General features: G+C 36.4%; 1 protein-coding gene across 2 annotated transcripts in view; it reads right to left on the bottom strand.

Moving 5' to 3' along the window:
- The window catches only part of PLXNA2 (plexin A2), a 436,755-nt gene that overhangs the window by 83,160 nt on the left and 333,364 nt on the right, over positions 1-20,231 (bottom strand). For both annotated transcript variants that reach the window (XM_087720123.1, XM_087720124.1), the window contains exon 14: positions 8,362-8,479. In XM_087720123.1, coding sequence (XP_087576249.1) covers positions 8,362-8,479 — 118 coding nt within the window. The remainder of the gene's footprint in view (positions 1-8,361; positions 8,480-20,231) is intronic.

Consider the following 20,231-nt stretch of genomic DNA (forward strand, 5'->3'; position numbering starts at 1 on the left):
TTTGCTCTGATGTTATTCCAGATGATTATATAGTGAGACAAGAACGACCTTTAGGTGAAGGGTTGAAATAGACAAATATATAATCGTATTAGTTAATTGGTTATTTTTTCATTATGGTACTGACCAAATTGTACAACTAAACAAGTTACAGATAGTTGCTGTTTCAAGTAAAATGAACTGCAGATGTTAAAATTCCAAAATCATCATCTAGATGAGCAAGGCATTTTTACAGACAATACAACAAAATTTTGTCAATTTCAGGAAAACTGAATTCTACTGGTTTGCCAGTAAAAGATGTGTTATATACAAAACATTTCAGAATTGTCTGGGTACTTCATTGAACAGGGAGTTATGAAGCAGGCCTTTGTATCTTTATAAAAGATATTATATCAGAACATGAACTACAAATTACATAGGTCCTTCTCCAAAAGGTAGAATATAACTTCATATAGTGAAGTGATTTTTCTCCAACTTTCTGTTTGGACTACAGTGTTTTTGATAGAAACTACCAACATTACCACCTAACTGGCTGAGGAGTTTGGCAGCTTTAATTTTACACAACTGGAGGACATAAAGTTGGTGTGAGAATATGCAGACAGTCCATGTACTTTCATTTTATTTTAATTCTTGGATGTATAATGTCTATACGAAGCATTCTATTTTCTAGAAACAAATACCAGTGATGTGAGAGAACACAACTTCCACCAGCTGTCTGCTAACAATTGAAAATAAATTATACTGCAGAGTAACAATGATATCATCAAATTTTGAAAATCTCAGAAGGAAACGCTTCCTGATCTTATTCTCATCTATGCTACAAGTCCATAGATGAAGATCAGAAAGGGAAACAAATATAGCGTAAGAATAGCTAGTCAACAGGATAGTTTCTGGAAACTTGGTCTGATCTATCTATATCATGGTTAACTCAGAAGAACAGGTGAAAATAAGTTTAGCCAAGTATAGTGAGCATGTTAGGAATATTTAAATGGAACAAAATATCCCATGCCCCATTGGGTCATCATTTCAGAGAAACAAAATGACCATGGCTGGGCAAAAAGATGAGTGAGGGAATGATTTCCCACTTGCTCCCATCTTCCCCATTACATTTTTTTGTGAGGGGCAGGGAGCATCAGAAATCTCCCTCCCCCCTCCCAACTTTCCAATTTACTTTACTTGTGAGAAGCTTTTAGGGAGAAAATCAATGGGGAAGCCTGCACAAAATTGCAAGTCCAAGGAAAGCAGGTAATTAAGTGGCTATTGATGACTGTGGAAGAGAGTGAAGGGTTGAGTAGGCCAGAAATGGTATGTGCGGGTGCATGAGAAGTATTGCATGGGTTGGGAAGTCTGTAAGTATATGACATGTCATGTGGTTTTCTCAGATGTGCCAACAAGGCTCTCTTAATAAATTGGAACTTTGAGCAATACTTTGACTTGGACTCTGATTTAATTTTGGATGCTATTTGGGATACTGTCCGGAGTCCTGAGTCCCAGCACTGACCTGAACCCAGGTGGTGCAAAGACTCAGTGAAGATGGAGGAATAGAAGAAAGTCACAGGGAAAGCAGCAGATGACAGATCATCTATCTATGTCAAGACCATTTATGTGCCTTCCAAAGTTGTGGTGGAAGCCGTGGAGGCTATGGAGAGAGAACACCAGCTGGGAACTGGGCACAAAGAGCTGGCCTCTAGGCCTCCCTCACAAACAGAACTAGCTCTGCAAGATGAAGCCTCTGGATTTATCACCCCTAAGGAGTTTCTGTTGGAGCCACAGGGGTGGGTGGGAGGGCAGCCTCGACCCACAACTGGAGGGAACCAAAGCAAACGAAAGAACCCTGACAGATGGTATGCCAGTTAGGGATGGTGAACAGAGGGTAGTGGAATGGGTTGGGAAGAGTGCCTGAGGGTGTTTGGAAATATGCAAGAGATGTCATGCAGGTCAGGATTAGAGCACGGATAAGAAAGGGTGTGCAGGGGTACCTTAGAGCTGCCACGTGGGTTGGTGAAGGCATGCAAGAGGGTGTTGACTGGGAATGGTGAGTAGGAATATGGTGGATGTTACAAGAGCTGCTGAATGAATTAGGGAAGGTATGTTGAAGATGTCACAAGTTGGGGAAGCAGGTGGAGGCATGGCATGGGCCAGGAAAGTTGGATATCTTCCTCCCTGTTCCTCCCTCCTTTCCTTTCTTCCATGCCTCTTCCCTTTGCTTCTCCTCCCAGCAGGACAAGCTGTTTCCAGATGGGGGAGGGAATGAGGAATGTGAAATTGGTGAAATTGGCTGGGAAACTATCCCAAAACATTGAAAATGAATATTACATAACATGACCATAGGAGGAGTCCAGTAGCAGCTGAAAGCACTGAAGTAGCGACAACTTTCCCAAATTATATTAATGCAAACTACGTATGTGTCTGCTAAGAGTCAACCCATGATTTGATGTCACATATCTATATATCCATCCATCCATCCATCCATCCATCCACCCACCCATCCACCCACCCACCCACCCTGTTTACTATTAGAGATGGTTGTAGGGTTTTTTATATATTTGTTTTTAATTTTTATAACTAACTAAAGTTTTCAGTTATGTTATGGCACTTTTCTACTTTCTACCAATGCTCCATCAAATGTCTCCAATTTGATGATGTAGTTACACAATGAATATAACTGTTTATTGTATTCAGATCATCGCATTTTTAGATTTCATACAAGCTGCTTTGTCTCATTTGGTGATCAAAGAAATCAGTGTCTTTGAATAGGCCTATTTTTTTTTAAAAGATACCTCAACATCAAGGAATTTAAAAATCATTAGGGAAAAAAACTATATATGGAATGATCACAGAAAGATTTTCTACAGTTATGAGACATCTTATATTGAACTCTGAGTTTTATTCTCTATAATGATGCTTTAATAACATTGCTGTAATCTAAAGAGATGATTGATGCTTAGGAATTCCTGCTTAGATTACAGAATAGTTCTTTTGAGTCATGGTTTTTGTCTTAGTTGCACTGAAATGATGATCACTGCCAGAGAAAATTGTTTTATAAACTATAAATGAAAAGTAAAATAGCATTAATACAACATAGCACTTACTTCTACATATACTGTAGTGCAAAAATTGTATTTTGAAGATATTTGAAATATTTGGTTCTTAGTATTATTTGGTTCTTGATAGGTAAGTGATTTTTAATTGGTCTTAATTGATTTTAAATGGTTCTTTAAAAGACTTTGAAAGATTTTGCATTTAGAACCCTGCCATTTGCATGTTCATTTATCAAGGGAGGAAAGAGAGATGTCTGCAGAATTTATTTTTCCAAGGTTTCATTGCCTTTTACCTAACTTAAGCTTGTGATTCATCTGCCAAATATGGAAATGGACCAAGCAGTGACAAATGTTATGCTAGAAATTTATTATCAAAGGATCAGACTAAATGTGAAGACGGCAGCCAACATAATAGAATATATAAAATGAATGACTGTGTCTACCACAATGATATGGAACCTCTCATTGAGCCTTTTAGCTTCAGTTACAAGCCATACTCTCTTTGATTCCAGACATGAAATGTAGAAAAAAGATTTTGTGCAGCTTTCCTGAAATCAAGCACAAATTTATGCTCCATGATATGAGTATGCAAGTAATTTGAAAATGCATGTAATAGTGTCATGTTAAAGTGTATACCTATTTCTTAATTAAAGTATAAAAAACTATAAAGTATAATAGCATATTACATAGAATCTAACAGATCATAATATAAATTCACTTGTAAATGATAATTGCAATCAATCTTTCATAAGCATTTAAAGTGAGTACTCCTTTGTGCACAAGAGACTCTGAGGTTGTGTCTAATCTGTCAACAGTTGAACCTGATCCAGAACAGGTTAGCTGCAAGGCCAAGAAAGGCCTGTCTGTTGCCCAAGACATAAGATGCTTCCCTCAGAAACTCTTTCCAAAGCAGCAAGCTTGGATTCGACTCAGTCTGCAGTTTTATGGTATCTAAGTTTATTATTTTGGGGGAACTTAATTTTGAATTAAGTTGCAAGGATAGGCTTCCAGGAAACAGAAAGCTCTTTTCTGCAGGTGTTGGCCTTGTATCTAGAAAAGGGAGAGATGTAGGAATATCCATGCCACTCTCCCAGGATCCCTTTCTAGGACCCTTTTCCATGACCTCCTTCATCACTTCTTTCAATGCCTGAAAAAGGGTCTAGCAGCTGCAAAAAGTTCCAATGAAATAAGTCTGCCATTAGGTTGTAAGGGCAACAAGGTGAAACCTAGGAATCTTCTCAGATGCAGAAGTGTTTCAGCAGCACTAACGTTAATAAAGTTTGTCATTGTAACAAAAAAGAGGTTAAAACAAACAAACAAAAGTCCAAGCAATAAAAAGAAACTACAGGTGTATTGCTTTTTCAGTTCATAAAAAGACAGCAATGGAAAATACGGTCTTTACATAATACATGGATGCTTAACACATTGCTGAATGGTGCTTTGATTTTTTTTCATTCAAGCACTGGTTATCACTTAATGTAGCCCAAGACCATTGTCTTCCACACACTGATTTTTTAAAAAATGAAAATGAATACCCACCAGCCAAGGTATACATTGATTGATTGATTGATTGATTGAATGGATGGATGGATGGATGGATGGAAACAGCTTTAAAAATAAATTAGATACCATCCATGAGCATAGAAACAGAATGTATTGTAATGTAAAAATTAGGCAGCTGTGATGTTGCTTGTCAAACTAAAATGTACAGTCTACATGTGCAGTATCTCATTCCTCCAGTATTCTGGTGACTCCACCTAATAGCCCATGGGAAGACTTTACTCCTTTTCTAGAAAGCAATGTCCCTGACCCTTGCCACCCTTGCCATTATTTAATATAATACTAAATGGATTGAATTAATCCTCTTCTCCTTTTAATACATATATTTTCAAGAAAGTTTCGCTTGCAAGCAAATCCTTTTATCTGCTAACCCAGATTCATTTTGCCCATTCATTATTGCCTGCCTCTTTTATGCTTTCTCCTGTCTATTTTAGGCCAATTTTTTTGCTACAGAGGAAAATGTAGTTATAGTATTACTGATAAATGTACAAATAGATCAAGTTAACCCTCTTGCTTAAAATGGAGGGTTCGCTCAAACCCTTCAGTGATGGCATTTATTTATCAAATAATATAGAGATTTTATGTTTATAGAATCATAGAGTTGACAGGTACCTTAAGAGGTCATTGAAGTTCAACTCCCTGTGCAATGCAAGATTCAGTACAACATTCCCAGTAGATGACCATACAGTTTTCTGTTTTAAAACCTTCAGTAAAGGTGGAGGGGAAACTCATTCCATGTGGTAACTATTCTTCTTTCTGAACAAATGTACTTAAGTTAACTTTCTCCTAATGTCTAATCTGTCTCTACATCTTTGAGATTTGTCTTATTCGTTTTTATCTTACCTTCTGGAGCCAGGGAGAATGTCCAAACCATTTACAATGCAAATGCCATTCAAATATGTAAAAGAGCTAGCATGACCTCCTTCAATCTTCCCTTTTGCAAGCTAAACATTCCTAAGTCTTTTGACTATTCTTTGTAGGACTTTGTTCCAGTTCTTTCACCATCTTGGTAGGCCTTCTCTAGACTTGCTCCAGTTCATCTACATCTTTTTATACTGGCTGTGCAGAACTGAATTCTATGTTTAAGTGAGGCCTGACTAAAGTGGAGTAGGAATCATCTCACAGTGTCTGAGGTTTTTGCTCTTTTAATGCTGTTTAAGATGTCATTGTCTTCTTTGCATACGTTGAACTTATGATCTTCTAATACCCAGCAAAACATATCTCATACGTTTTGCTCTTGAGGCAGATTTACCTCATTTGTATGTGGTTTTATATTCCTTCCTGTTAAATTTTGTTCTATTTGTTTTCACCAATTGTTCTAGTCCAAGTCTTTTTTGATTCCTCCTTCCTAAATATTAGTCATTTCTCCTAGCTTGGTACCATCTGCAAATTTGGTAAGCATTAACCCAACCCCTTATTCATATAATTTATAAAAATGTTGAACAACACTGGGCCAAGGCAGAGCCCTCTCTCACTCTCCTCAACATGTCTCTCAAGGTAGATTCAATTCTATTTATAACTAAACTTTGAGTAAAATCCTTGGACATATCCACCTGATATGTCAGTTCTCAAACCCATATTTGACCATTTTGTTAATTAAGGACGCTATAATAGACTTCGTCAAAAGCTTTGCTGAAATCAAGATATGCTATATTCATCGCCCTTTTCCAATCAACCAGGCTAGTAATTCTATCATCAAAGGATATCACATTAACTAGGCATGATCTGTTTGGCATAAATCAGTTGGATCATGTTAATTCCTAGCTAAGTGCTCATAGACAATCTGCTTGGTAATATCAAGGACCTTGCCCAGTGCTGATATCAGGTTCACAAGCCTCCAATTTCTTAAGTCCTTCATCCTTTTTTTGGAAAATGGGAAAGAGGAAACTCCATGTCTTCTGAGACCTTGCATAATCTTAAGACTTTTCAAAGATTACAAAAGTGCAATTCTGCAATTACCTCACTTTCTCAATATTTATCTTGAACTCCAGTTCATACACACATATACATACATACACACACACAATTCATACACACATATACACAGTTCATACACAGATACACATCTGTGTACATCTGCCTCTAGTGGCACAATGAGGGTCAAACAAGTGTTCCTTTACTTTCTGACAGAAATATTTACAAAACTACTTTTCCCAGCCCACAATTATAATCATTAATAGCTTTTTGATACTTTTTGATACTTATAAAGTACGGTATAAATCACCAATGTAAGCCAGTTGTTGCTTTGCATACTTTTGAATTGAAACAGAAAGGGTATCTGCCAACAGTTTAATAGATGAATGGTTATAAATACTAAAGTAGGTAGATAATCAAACAGATAAATGTGAACATGTTTAGTGAACCTAAAAGGGGGACTCTCTACTGTATAATATTATTGTTTAGCAATATTTACCATTATTACAATAAGTTTCCATTTTAGTAATGAGCAACAGGTGCAATTCAATTTATTTATTGCTTCCTTTACAAATTGTGGACAGTTGGCAATTGCTAGGAAGTAGTTAGCACAAAATCAGTGAGGCCCAATAAGCCTTGTTCAGACCAAAATAGAGATGAAGAAGAGCCCCAGGTGTGACTTTCAAGAATATAAATAAAAAGGTTCATAATTAAATAACAGAAGAGCACAATGATTGCTTCAGGAATGGAAAACCACAAAAAGAAAGTCTAGATTAAACATACTAATGGAAACTCTATTGAATTAGTGTTAATTTGTTATTTAAATGGAAAATACTTTCACATTAAGGAAAGATGGATGATAAAGAGAAAATAGGAGATGGGGAGAGGATGGAGGGACAGAAAGTTTGTTTTAACTAGCCAAACAAAATTATTCCATAGTGTTCTAATATCTACATAATATAATGGAAGGTGGCAGTTCCATAGATTAATTCCAGTTAATTAAGTTCCATAGTAATAAAGTTTCACATTGTTCCTTCCAGTTTGAAAAGGAAGGATAACACAGATGATCTCAAAAATGTTGCACTGTCTATATCTCAGAAGATCTAAAAAATAATTATAGTTAAAGCCACAGTTTGTCAAAGAAATTACCTAAAGCATTTAGTGCTAGAAATACTTTCTCCCAGGTGTCATGATTTTATGAGCAAAGAAATTAAAAAAAGATCTAGTCAAACAATGTAAAAGTTGTATATCAGTATAAGACTATGGTCAGACTTATAAGTTCAGCCAGTGCAAGCAGAATTTAAAGACAAACTAACATAGTCACTGGCAAATAATTATGCCATGACTCAGAATTAGGAAAAAAAACCTCACATACCATTGGCTCCAAATACTATTATTTGAATAGAATACCTTCATTTACACACAATGAATTGATGTCAAAAAGGGAAGAGGGGAAAAACTCATAAGATCTGGGCAACTTATTTTATTTTCTCATTTATTCATTACAATTAATGGATTTGATTTATATTTTACTTTTCTTCCTAGGGACTAGCTTTGAGGTGAGGCATCTGCAGTTATTCATCCTTGGATAAATTTTCATTATGATTACCGAAAAAGAGTTGAAGATAAGTAAAGTGACTTAAAGAAGTAAACCATGATATCGGTATATAAAATGCTACATTGGACATACTCTAATTTGAACCTATTAATAAATAGCATGTTAACTACTCAGGATCCTGCCAGCCCTTCTTTATTTGGTAGAAAAAGAAAGGACTATTTTGTGTACTGCTTACAGTATTTGGTCTATGTTTATCAATCAAGTAACAAGGATGGCTTGTAGGATACTTACCACAAATGTGTAATGTTGTGCAGACTTGGCCACAAATTCTGATTTGCATTCTCCAATACAGAGGAGTGCAGGACCAGAGCTAATGTCAGGCTCAGCTTGCCCCATTTCACACACAATTCTGAAAATGTAAAATCCATAGTGAGTTCCATAATAAGAAAAATGCTATTATATATATATGCACATTGTTCATGCCATAATAGTATGGCTGATGCTCTGGTCTGATGAATGAGCTAATTTTGAAGACTTCTTTTTTTCCCTATGCGGTAATTTAACAGAAGAGAAAGTCAGAATTAGATATAATTTTGCAAGCTGTAAAGTTGAGTGGAAAGCAAAGCACAAATGGCAAATGCATTATATTATTGAAAAGAAAGTGTGAAGTCCTTGAAGTAATGGATGAGGTCAATAATGAGAACAGCTCTCATTGTAGGTTGCAGTTTAATCAGCAACAGGCACACTTAATAAGATATGATAAAGTTGTCACATTTGTCCACATTAGAATGTTCTAATAGTGATGAGAGAATGAGTTAAATTGACATAAAGCAATAATATTTTGAGATAAATCGTGAATATGATATATTTGAAGAGAAAACATGAGTTTTCAAACAAGTAACTGTGTTGTGAACATAAATGAATGGTCCTCCTCTCAGCTTCTCTTTACATCTTCAATAAATATTTTGAAAAAAATGGGACTGTGGCCATCTGCATTAGCATCTATGCTTTAATGGCATATAAATGGACAATATACATATAGATTCCTCCAAAATTTACAGGCCTGAGTGTAGATCCTGAATATGTTTAAGTGTACATGTAGTGTGTCTGGATTTGTAATTTAATATTGCCTAATAACCTTGAAGCCATACATGTTCACGATTGGTCACCATAATTCTACAAACTGAAGAGAAACATGGAAAGTGAATGTGTGTTTCTGTTTCCTGTGGGTTTCCTTGCTATTCATGTGTCTGATGAAGGTTAATTCAATGTGCTGTATGTCAACAGGAAACTTATGCTTTCAGACTCAGGGAACAACCCATTTTTTTTTTTTTTTGCTTTCTACTAAGGATAGTCCTGAATGCAAATTAGTCATTTCACAACTGTTTGAAAGTTACAATGACAGAGACAAAAATGACTTAAAATTGGTGTTCGCACTTGTAACTGTCACAGCATCCCCATGGTCGCTTGATAAAAATTTGGGTGGCATCTGGCATGTATATATAACGGTTGCAACATTCTGGGGTCATAATTGCTTTAGTTGCTGGTCTGCTTTTAACAAGAAAAATTGAGTGGGGTAGCCAGATTTTCTTAATGACTGCACGAATCAATTAACAACTGCAATGCTTCACTTTATAACCATGACAAGAATGATTGTAAAATTGGCCATCTCACTTAATAGCTGCCTTGCTTAGCAACAGAAATTCTGATCCCAATGGTCTTATTCAGTATTATATTATTCAGTTAAAGTTTTTATAAAGTTTATACTCAGTTTTGTGTGCTCACAACATTATCCTGAAGAAATCTACTCTATTTTATCCTTGGAAAAGAAAGCATAATAACAGGCATTGTGTCAGAGATAGACAAAGTATAAGACTTCCAGGGAGGATATTGTGAACTGAGGACAGCTCTGCTAAAAGTGGAGTTGACAATCACTGCAAAAACAAAACAAAACTGGTGAGTAGATTCTTTGCAATTTGTATCTGGATGAGTGCTTTAAATAACCTACAAGTATTCCATAAAATTACTTCTTTTGAGAAGACTGCAAGACAGCAATCTCTGGCAAATATAGGGTCCCGGGAGATGAAGGAATAGTCAACTTTTTGCTCAACCCACGGTTGGTGCCTTTAAAAGGACATTGGCTTCACTTCACATGCTTCTTTTTCAATCAATTTTGTGAATTTCTTATTAACAGGTTTTCAGCTATCAGGAACCTTTGGATTGACATGTTTTACAGTACTGGGTAAGTTTCTGCACTCAACTTTACAGCTTGCATTGAGCCTGGGGGGTGGGGGGGAGGGCGTGATGTGATGGACTGTGGTGTAATAGTAGTTTCCCAGGAAGGAGAGAGCACATTCCAAGGAAGGGGTTAAGACAGGAAGCGATACAGCCTGGAGATGAATTGGAAAAAGAAGACTTAGGATAGCCATTCCCTAGAATCTCTCAGGATATATAGGCTAGGGGGAGAGTAGTAAAAGTTTAGTCTCCGAAGATTCTGAACTTTGGTTGGCTTGATCTATGCCTTTCTTAGCCTGGCCTGAGAATTTCAAACCTTAGAGGAAAAAAAAGTTTTAAATACAAATTTAAACTTTAAAAAAATATTTTGAATTAACAGAAAAGGGTAATTAGATCTTAGGAAATTAGTGGACTAAAATAGTTTTGAAATATGATTTTTGAATTAATTATAAGAATCCTTCCAATGGGAAAATGTTTTTGCTTTGAAAATGATAATATTCAATGGCACAATCATATAATTAGCAAATTGTTTAATGCCCTAAATTCAATTAATTTGCACCTAGAGATTTAAATTCATTCAGGCTAAATAGGTATTCGCTAGCCAAGTTTTTTCATTAATGTTAAACGTTAGTCCTACTCTCTTTCTCTTGAATAGTTGTTTTTTATTAGCTGCGTGCTAACATTTTGCCATACTCATTAAGCAGCTGGTAACTTGATTTATTTTCTTTGTTCCCTCCTTTCTTTTCCCTTTATTTTGAATATATCCAGACTTTTATTACAAATACGATTTTCTTACTATTAGCATATTTTGCCAATCTGAGTTCAATTTGAGCATTAGACTTTCTAATACCATTTCTACAATTCTAGACGATTTTTTCTCTTTCCATTTCCTATTTGTATCCTTTTTGTTATCAGATCTCCATTAAAGTTTTTGCACAGTCATACTGGGCTTCCTCTGCTAGTTTCCCCGCCCCTCTTATCGAAATTGCTTGCACTTTTGAAAGAGTTTTCTCCAATCTGAGGCTCCTTTCCTTAACAATTTACTATCGAGGGCATCACTTTTATTTTCTGAAGGCACAATGACATAGCAATCTTACCCAACCTGGGTGTTTTCCAATAACTCTTTTCAACTCCCAGACCTCTTATTTTTCTAATCAAATTTTTATTTTTTATATTATTTATACATATCAATGCGTGAGTGGTGTGGTAACTGGGTAACATACATTTCAGTACACATAAACATAGTCTTATTATTCCTAAATATTACATTTCATTCCCATTATTTCATATTATTTATACATGCCTTTTATTATCACCTTTCATTTCTGAACCATCTTTTTGTCTTTTTGTATATCTTAATATATTAATATATAATTATTATTATTCCCCACTATTTACAATTCCTATTTTAACTTTTTTCCCCTTTCATATCACTATAATATTCAAAGACGTGTTTTCTACCTATTTTGTTGTTTGTATTTCCTTAGTTAAATCAAAATTCCAGCCATCATTCCTCCATTATTCAATATCTTCTTATATAGTTTTAGTATCACAACTCCTAGACCTCTTTTTAAAGGTCACTTATAACAATAATTTGTCATGCTATCTTTGAATAAAAACATCCACTGACTAGTATAAAATTAAAGATGGCACATTAATTCCTATGGATCTTCTAATCTGAGATAGAAATATTAATTCATGCCAGGCAAGAACCACAGGTAAACCTGATAGGAAATTGTGCTTTTGGAAGAGTCTAGGGGTCTGATTACTTTGTTAAGTGGCTCTTTACCAATATTAACCTAATTGCCATTGATAGATAGCAAGGACAAAGGACTGTAAATCAATACTGTCTCAGAATCCAACCTGCCCACAGAATCCTTATAAGAGGCCTTTTATCTGGATTCAACTTGAAAAAGCAGCGATCCTTGCTATTATCTGCCCAGGATAAATGTTCTAATGATGTTAAAAATCTTTGAAAGCTTGAGAGTACTAATTAGAGTTGTGATTATAAAATCAGGGTTTCCTAGTATTATCAAAAGAGGATAATTTTAATAATCCCCCTTCTAAAAATAAAATGAAACAATATGGCATATAAAGTATAATGGCTAAGCAGCCTATTCTTACTCTAGCTTATGATGGCATTAGTGCACAGCCCCAAGCTATTACAGTAATAATATTACTTTGCTCTTCTATAGAATCTTTTATATGAGCATCAAAAGGTACTTTATAAGCACTAGGACCTCCATACCACTCCAGGCAAGAACATATAGCTTTTCTGCTTTTTAAGAAGAGACAACCAAGGTGGTTAGCAATTTTGTGATTTGCCTAAAATGAATTAGGAACAGAATCTCCCACAATAGTGTGCACTGCTCCCTCAAACCAGAATCCCTGAACTCATAAATTAAAATATGAATATTTGCTAGCATTGACAGAACTGTGGTTCCACCCACTTCACTTACTTTTTTCAGGCAGAAGGCAATGGAAAAAGAAAACTAAGGTTTCTTCCTCCCATGACCTTATTACTAGCTCTCTTATAATTATTAGCATTTAGCAATTATATTTCCTTTAATATAGAATTGTTACAGCATGAAATCTAGCTGCAGCAGACTAAAACTGATGTAAATTATTAGAAAGGACCCTACCAATTTAGAGTGCAAGTGGGTAAATCTCATTTTAATACTCCTTATAAATAGAACATTGATATATTTGATGACAGGAAAAGGCTAAGATTTTCTCTTGGATGAAATTGTGCTTAGTGGGGAATGTACATGAAGAAACAGGTTTTTTTTAATGTTTCTCCATGTACATGCTGAACCAAGATCTGTAGTCAGTGATTTTATTACTGGTGTGGACTGCTCCTAAATCTGTTGATTCTAAGAAGTGACCTGAGATTTAAGCAATTGAGATCTCTTGAACTTCTGAAAACTATCAGAAAAAAATGACAACTACCAGAAAAAAACCTTTTAGAGACAGACCACCCAGTCCAGTCCAATCTCGCCCCACTGGAGCTGAGCAATCCATTTCATATCCTTCCCCTTGAAGAAACCATACTGACATCTGGAGGAGGAATATCATTAAGTGTAAAGAAAGTAGACCAGGAATCCCACCCCCCCAAAAAAGGTGTGTGTGGTAGTGGTGAGGAAAATGATACACTTCTCAGAAGAACGGAATCAGCAATTTATAGAGTATACAATCTATAAATGGAAGTATGCAATCTCCTAGGAGCAAAGATCAAAGATGTGACTGAGAGGCTTACTAAATTAATCACAAACTATTAATCCTTTCTCCTCTTTCATGTAGGGAAGAATGATCCAACAAAGAGCCTTAGTGCCTTAGAAGATGCCAAGAAAACAAGATGAGAAAGACTGCCTGGAAAAAGGTTCTAATACAAGGAAACAGAGGGGGAAGCAGTACAGTAGCTCTCTAAGTTCTCTGATGGAAAGAGAGGGGCAGTCCATTTTCCAGAATGCCCTCTTGTGAAAAAGCTCCAGGAGCATTGGCATCCCTGGAGTGAGAAGATGTCATATCTGTCAAAAAAGTATAGCAGTTGTACCACCACAATCATATCTCTGTATTTCTGTATATGCATGCAGTTTAAGGAATGGGGCTACAATGGGGCTGCAGTAAGTATCACCATGCTCCCTTTGACCTTCCCCTTGACATAGATTTTTGGATGTAAAAGGAAAGGCGGATTACTAAACATGGAGTATAGCATAGCTACAATTGTCCTTTTTTTACTTTCTAGCAGTACTCCTTTATCTTTTATTAATCTGTTTTTCCCTGTGGAACTGGTAGGATTGCATTTCAGAAAGTGCCATAAATAAACAAGTATAGCAAGGACCGCTTTGCTTATGAGTTGTTGCCAGAGCAGCAGTAAGCTACTACAGAACACACAATTATTCCATAGAAAACTCTGCCGTGCCATTCTGCTATTATAAATAGCTCTTAGCAGATTTAACATTGACCATAAGAAATCTCTCTGTTGGCCTTTAGAAACACAAAGGCAGAGCTTCTCTCTATTTACCGAGAGCACTTTCACTGGCACTGTTTCACTCCACTTTAATTCCAAAGTTTCTCACAAATCAATCTGAAACTGACCTTCAGTTATCTTTTCTTCTGCTGGAGTTGAATATAGTGAACAGGCAAGAGAACCCCATGAACTCATCAGTTCTTCCTGCAACTGACTAATAGGAGTGTTCAAAACAGAACTCAAGCAGTGCCTAGCCCTTTGAGCTTCAAAAGTCTCACACTCTCATCCCACACAGTCTAAAAAGAATTGAATTGCTAGAAGGTATTCACAGTGTTGGTACATGTTGCAATAACAGAAACAATAAATAATTGTTACAGGGAGGTCAAGTTATATCAAATCATAGGATCATAGGGCTGGATTACTGAGAAGGTTCTACAAGTAGTTCTCAAGTTATGACTAGTTGCTTAGTGACAATTTGAAGTTACAAAAGACACCCATGACCAAAGGTGCTTATGATCCAATCCTGAAGTTCTGAGAGGTGCCTCTGCCCCCCACCCCCAGTCACAGTCACAACTGCCACACATTTATGGCTGTTTGCAGCATCCTGTGCTATGTGAACCAATGTACATTTTTGCTGAAAGCCGTTGTTTACTTCCAGTTTCCATCAAAAATGCTCCATAGTGAGCAAGTTGAGAACTACCTATATTCAACTCGCTTTTGTTTTATGTAAAAGCTTCTGCTAACTGTGAATGCCCACCCAACTACTTACCAACCCTTCCCTCCTTGCACTCTGCATATTGTGATGATCCCCTGCTCCCTGTTGCTGCTAGTTTTTTATACTTTCTGCCTTTTCCCCCTGTATACTCCAAATACTCTAAAACTACTCTAAAACTGGGCAAGCAATAGAAGAGGAACACTATAGATGTGACAAGCAATGACAGAAGCTGCTGCAAAGTTTAAGAAGTAAAAAAAACCCACTCTGTTCCAGTAACCATCACTGATGAACATGAAAAAGATGCCTACTGCATCCAAGGGACTTATGACTATGACCTCCCTGGAAAATAACTGGTCTGTATTTAGCCTGTATTGTTGCCCTTCAGTAGATTCCATAGATTTTCTGTTATTCTGTTTTCTTTAGGCAGCTGACACAGAGACAATTGCTGCAACAGTATTGTAAATGTATAGATATGTCTAGGATATATTTACTTAATGCTCAGAAAAGGAAAATGTAGACAAAACAGCACAAAAGTAAAGCACAAAAAGGACCCTTGAGTTAATTTTTTCAGGTTCAAATTTCAGAGCCCACCCAGCAAGAAAGGAGAGAAAACTGATGAACCATTTCCTCTCATTTTGAGAAAGGAACACGTCTAAAAGGCCAGAATGGTTAGGATATTTTCTCTTAGCATACAGAGGATAAACTGAAAGCAATATTTGCAGGGCAGAAAAGAAAGGAAATAGCATTTCAAAAAATGAAACCAATTTCTTTCTTGCTGCCAAGGGAAGAGTGTCTCTGTAAAAAAATAGAGAGAGAAAAAGCTCACTAAAAAAATTGTATTTAGGCTGTGAATCCAGTATGTTTATACTAGATGCATCTTTACCTAGATCAGTGGTGAAATTCAATTTTTTTACTACTGGTTCTGTCGGCGTGGCCTGGTGGGCATGGCAGGAGAAGGATATTGCAAAATCTCCATTCCCACCCCACTCTGGGTCCAGCCAAAGGTGGCATTTGCCGGTTTTCCGTACTGCTCAAAATTTCTGCTACCGGTTCTCCAGAACCTGTCAGAACCTGCTGAATTTCACCCTGGTTCAGATTCTGTATGAATTCCACTTTGATCTGCAAAGTTAGAAAGAGACCAGTCCTAACTTGGTGCTGCATAGGGCACCCAAATTCCTAAAATTGATCCCAGTCAAGTGTATGCTTTGTGTCATTTCCCTCTTTTTTTCCACATCATGCATGTAAACAATGCATGTTTAGTTCACAATTTTGCTACATACGTGCAGAGTGTACAGTTCCCCAAGTCCTTCGTTGCTTTTTGCCATCAGAGACTAACCCGGCTATGCTTCCGCTAATGCTTTTAGTTAATGAAAATACAATGGCAACATAGTCTTTCTTTTCTTTCCTGCATGGATGAGCATAATCCTGCTTTCAATACACTCCCCCCTTTCCTCCCCCCCGGAAATGCTACAAAAACAAACAAAATAAGGAACAAATACAGGGATATGTGTCACTGTGGAAGGGGTTATTTGCCTGTCCTTTGTTACATACCTGTTTTCTAATTTTTTACCTGACATTTTTCTTAGGGAAATAAATGAATTGACTCCTGCAGAGGCCTATTTGGATTAAACTGCTGTCACTGCCTTGCATGCTTAACAAATGGATGCCTGCATCTGGCAGCATGGCTGGATGCATTCCAATCGGAGTGGGGAGGATAATGAACGTAAACCACAAGGTTTCTCTGAAAGAAAGTGGCTTAGCAAAACAGGAGGCCAGACTTGGGCGGAAAACAAAATGCTTAATAAATAAACATTTTAAAGGGTCATTTAATCCTTGAACTAAACAATCTAGTTTTTCCCAGTCTGGGATGGCATAGCCTAGATCACTGGGGTGCCACTGAATTTATACTAGCTGAGAATCTGGCTTGACAAGCACAGTGCAGTGGAATAAAAAAGTAGAAATGTCAGGAATTTAGAACCATGCAGATCGTTGTGCTGGAAACTGCCTTCAGAAGTCATCCGGGAACTGATTAATCAAGGGTTAATTAAGCATAAACTATTGGTAACATATGCTTCCTCCACCCCAACAATGTGCCTTATGGGTCATGTTGGCACTATAAAAAGAAGCAGAGGATTGTTAAGGATGTCTAGAAGCAAGAAAGAGAAGTAGAATGCTGCCAGGGAAATAGTAGCCCCATTTCAAAATGCTCATGCACACTGAGAACACATCAGGCAGAATGCAGTAAACTAGAACAGTATATTAGTTTAAATATATAGCAAAAGGCATGGGGAATTTCAGGCACACATTGCTACACAAAGCAATGGTGCCATTGGAAAAGTATACCAGTATATTTAACTTTGGAGTAACATGTATTCCTGTGTGCACATGTGCACGCATACAAAGGCACACTTACACCAGAATTTCTTCATATCCCATGCATTCTATTAAAAAGTCATTGATTTTATTGTTTTGCATGTTAGATTTAGGCTTGACATTTATGCATATGTTTTATATGAAAGAAAGAAAAACTGCATTAAATCAGTGTAGGTATGCTTTTTTGAGCTGATGGCTGCTGAAAAGTGGATATGCACGGTAGAAAAAGTAAATGGACGAAGACTGAAGACTGAACCAAAAAGAGAGAAAAATTGATGTTGAATCAAATAAATTAATAAATAAAATATCTTAGTATATGGGTGGAAATAAGACAAAAAACAATTATTGTCTCCTAGGAAAAGAAGAAACAACTTCACTGGATCCATGAAAAGAACATTAGTTTTTCCTGGTAATACATAACTCTTTTCTGAAATAAAGGGTGCCAAAGTACCAATATTATGGAAACCTGTTTATGTATAATTTATACATTGTTTGATTAGTACAGCCATGGAACTTGCTCATGCCACTGCTAGTGACAAAGAGTTAACCACTTTGACTTCAAGTAGGGGTACTTCTAGGTTCTCAGTTGGAGTCAGTTGAGGTTGATAGAGAAGGGCAGTGGAGGAGATATTTGAACTGATATTAAATTGAAAGGTGAAAGGGAATTGACTAAAGGTGAAAGGAAAGTTAGATTACCCAGCAGTTCAGGGAGTTTAACCATAGTAATTTGGAAATGATTCAGGTTAAAGGAGGAACAATGATATTTTATACTTACTCCATTGTTATAATATGAAGCTTTGATTGTTTTTAAGATCATCTCTCATCGCAAATAGATCTACAGAAGTCACCCCAAATACACTTAAACTACGTCATTATAAATGGGACAAATGATCATGATACCTGATAACTGTCACTTCTCATTATCTGTAAAGACTGCTTGTTGCTGAACACTACATATTGGAATTCTATTAAATATGTTTAGGTCTGACTATATTGCTAAAAAGTAAGAAATTCTATTAAAGAAGAAATATTATTTCACTGTAAGCAGAAAAAAAGCATCTCTTGGAATCAAAGCTAAGCAGTAACAGATAAGGATCTGGTTGAGAAAAAAACCTTTTACAACAAGTAAAAGGGTAATATCATCTATAGATATTGCTGAAATAATAGCACCCAGAAGCCATTTTCTAGATGAAAGTAACTCATAAAATATAATCATTTAAATGTTTTAACATTAAATGGAAATTCCAGGATGATGTTGTGTACATAACAACATTTCAAAAGGAAGACACTGGAAGAAAGTTTTTGGCACACTGATGAAATGTTACAGAAACACATGAAATACAATCCAGCATAAGAGAATATTCAAAACACCTGCCAGGTAAAATTGTTAAGGATGCAGGGTCTATTGAACCAAGACATGAAAAACATCACTACTGAAAACCCAATAGGGAGACTTTTTCTTTTACAGTACTGTTACAATATCTTCCAGGTGAGCTCATAAATAGGTGTTATATACTGAGTCACCCAAAATAGGACCACTGTTAAACTATAAAAATAGATAAAGGAATGGCCTGGATGGAATCCTGATTATAATGTAAATGGGCTAGCTGCTTAATCTCCGGATTTGAAATTAATTTATCTTTTGGGTTCTGGGTTCAATAAAAGTGGCTCTCATGTTTGGCAGGGCAAGTATGTATCAGATCTAAAAACCCAAAGCTTTCTGGATTAGAAATCAGAGATTGAGATCTGACAAGCAAGATCTTAATCTCTCACTTCTAATCCAGGAAGTTTTGGGTTTTTAGATCTGATACATACTTGCCCTGCTAAACATGAGGGCCACTTTTATTGCACCCAGATTCAAAAAATAATTATAGTTTCAACATAACATACATGCCTTAACTTTCTGGAAATTAGAGGAACAGCAGGATGAGCATATAAGAGACCCTGGGGATATCTGATAGTCAATGCTGTGATTGCTTTTGTGGTTGATTGGCAATGCAAAAAACATCCACAAAGGGCATACTAAATTGAGTTGAAATGCTGCCAAAGACTACGGGACTCAGACTCTGCTATCTTGGATCTAGGTCCCCCTGACTGATCCAACTGGTAACTAAAATGAAATGAGCAGAAATTCACAATATTCTGCTGAAAGACTGATGATGTGAAGTCTTGCCTGTCAATGCATCAGAGAAGCTGCCTACATCAGAAAAGAGATCTTGATCTTCCCTGATGTTGAAAATATGTTCCTATAGTTGTTTTGACTGTGCTTATGATAATGTGATGGATCAAGAAAGGCTGAAAACATGTAGGAACAAATGGTTCCAATAAACCAATTGCCTGGGTTGCTGTTTTCTTTGGCTCATTATAAGTCCTGAACCTACCTTATCTATGGAATTTCGAGTGTCTTGACACCTACATCACATTTCTTTTCTTCAGATTGGAGGACATGACCAAAATACCACCCCCCCCAATTCCAGTTAGCAATGACAAAGTTTAATAAGTATTGAAACACATTTGGACTTGAAGAGCAGAAGAAGAGGTTGAGAACTGACTATTGCCCATGGCATTGAAGTTATGCAAGTCACCAAACATCCTGAAGCCTCACTACAGACTTTAGATCAATCATTGCAGGACTATTCTGACAAATTGTCTTCTTAACTCTGGAAGAAAAAAAAGAATAGGTTGCTCCACACCCAGAATCTCCTTTAGGTGTTATAAGCAATTTTAAAGAGATAGTTCTTCTCAAAGTTTACTGCATGTTTTGCAAACATGTCAATTTGCCTATACATCTCTCAAATTACTATCCCAATGATGACATCTGATCCTCTTGACTCTGAATATAGGCCATCATCATCAAATCCAGGTTGC

Source organism: Thamnophis sirtalis, unplaced genomic scaffold (assembly GCF_051295495.1).
Source record: "Thamnophis sirtalis isolate CommonGarterSnake01/CBP01778 unplaced genomic scaffold, rThaSir2_p1.2 scaffold_7, whole genome shotgun sequence".
NCBI lineage: Eukaryota > Metazoa > Chordata > Lepidosauria > Squamata > Natricidae > Thamnophis > Thamnophis sirtalis.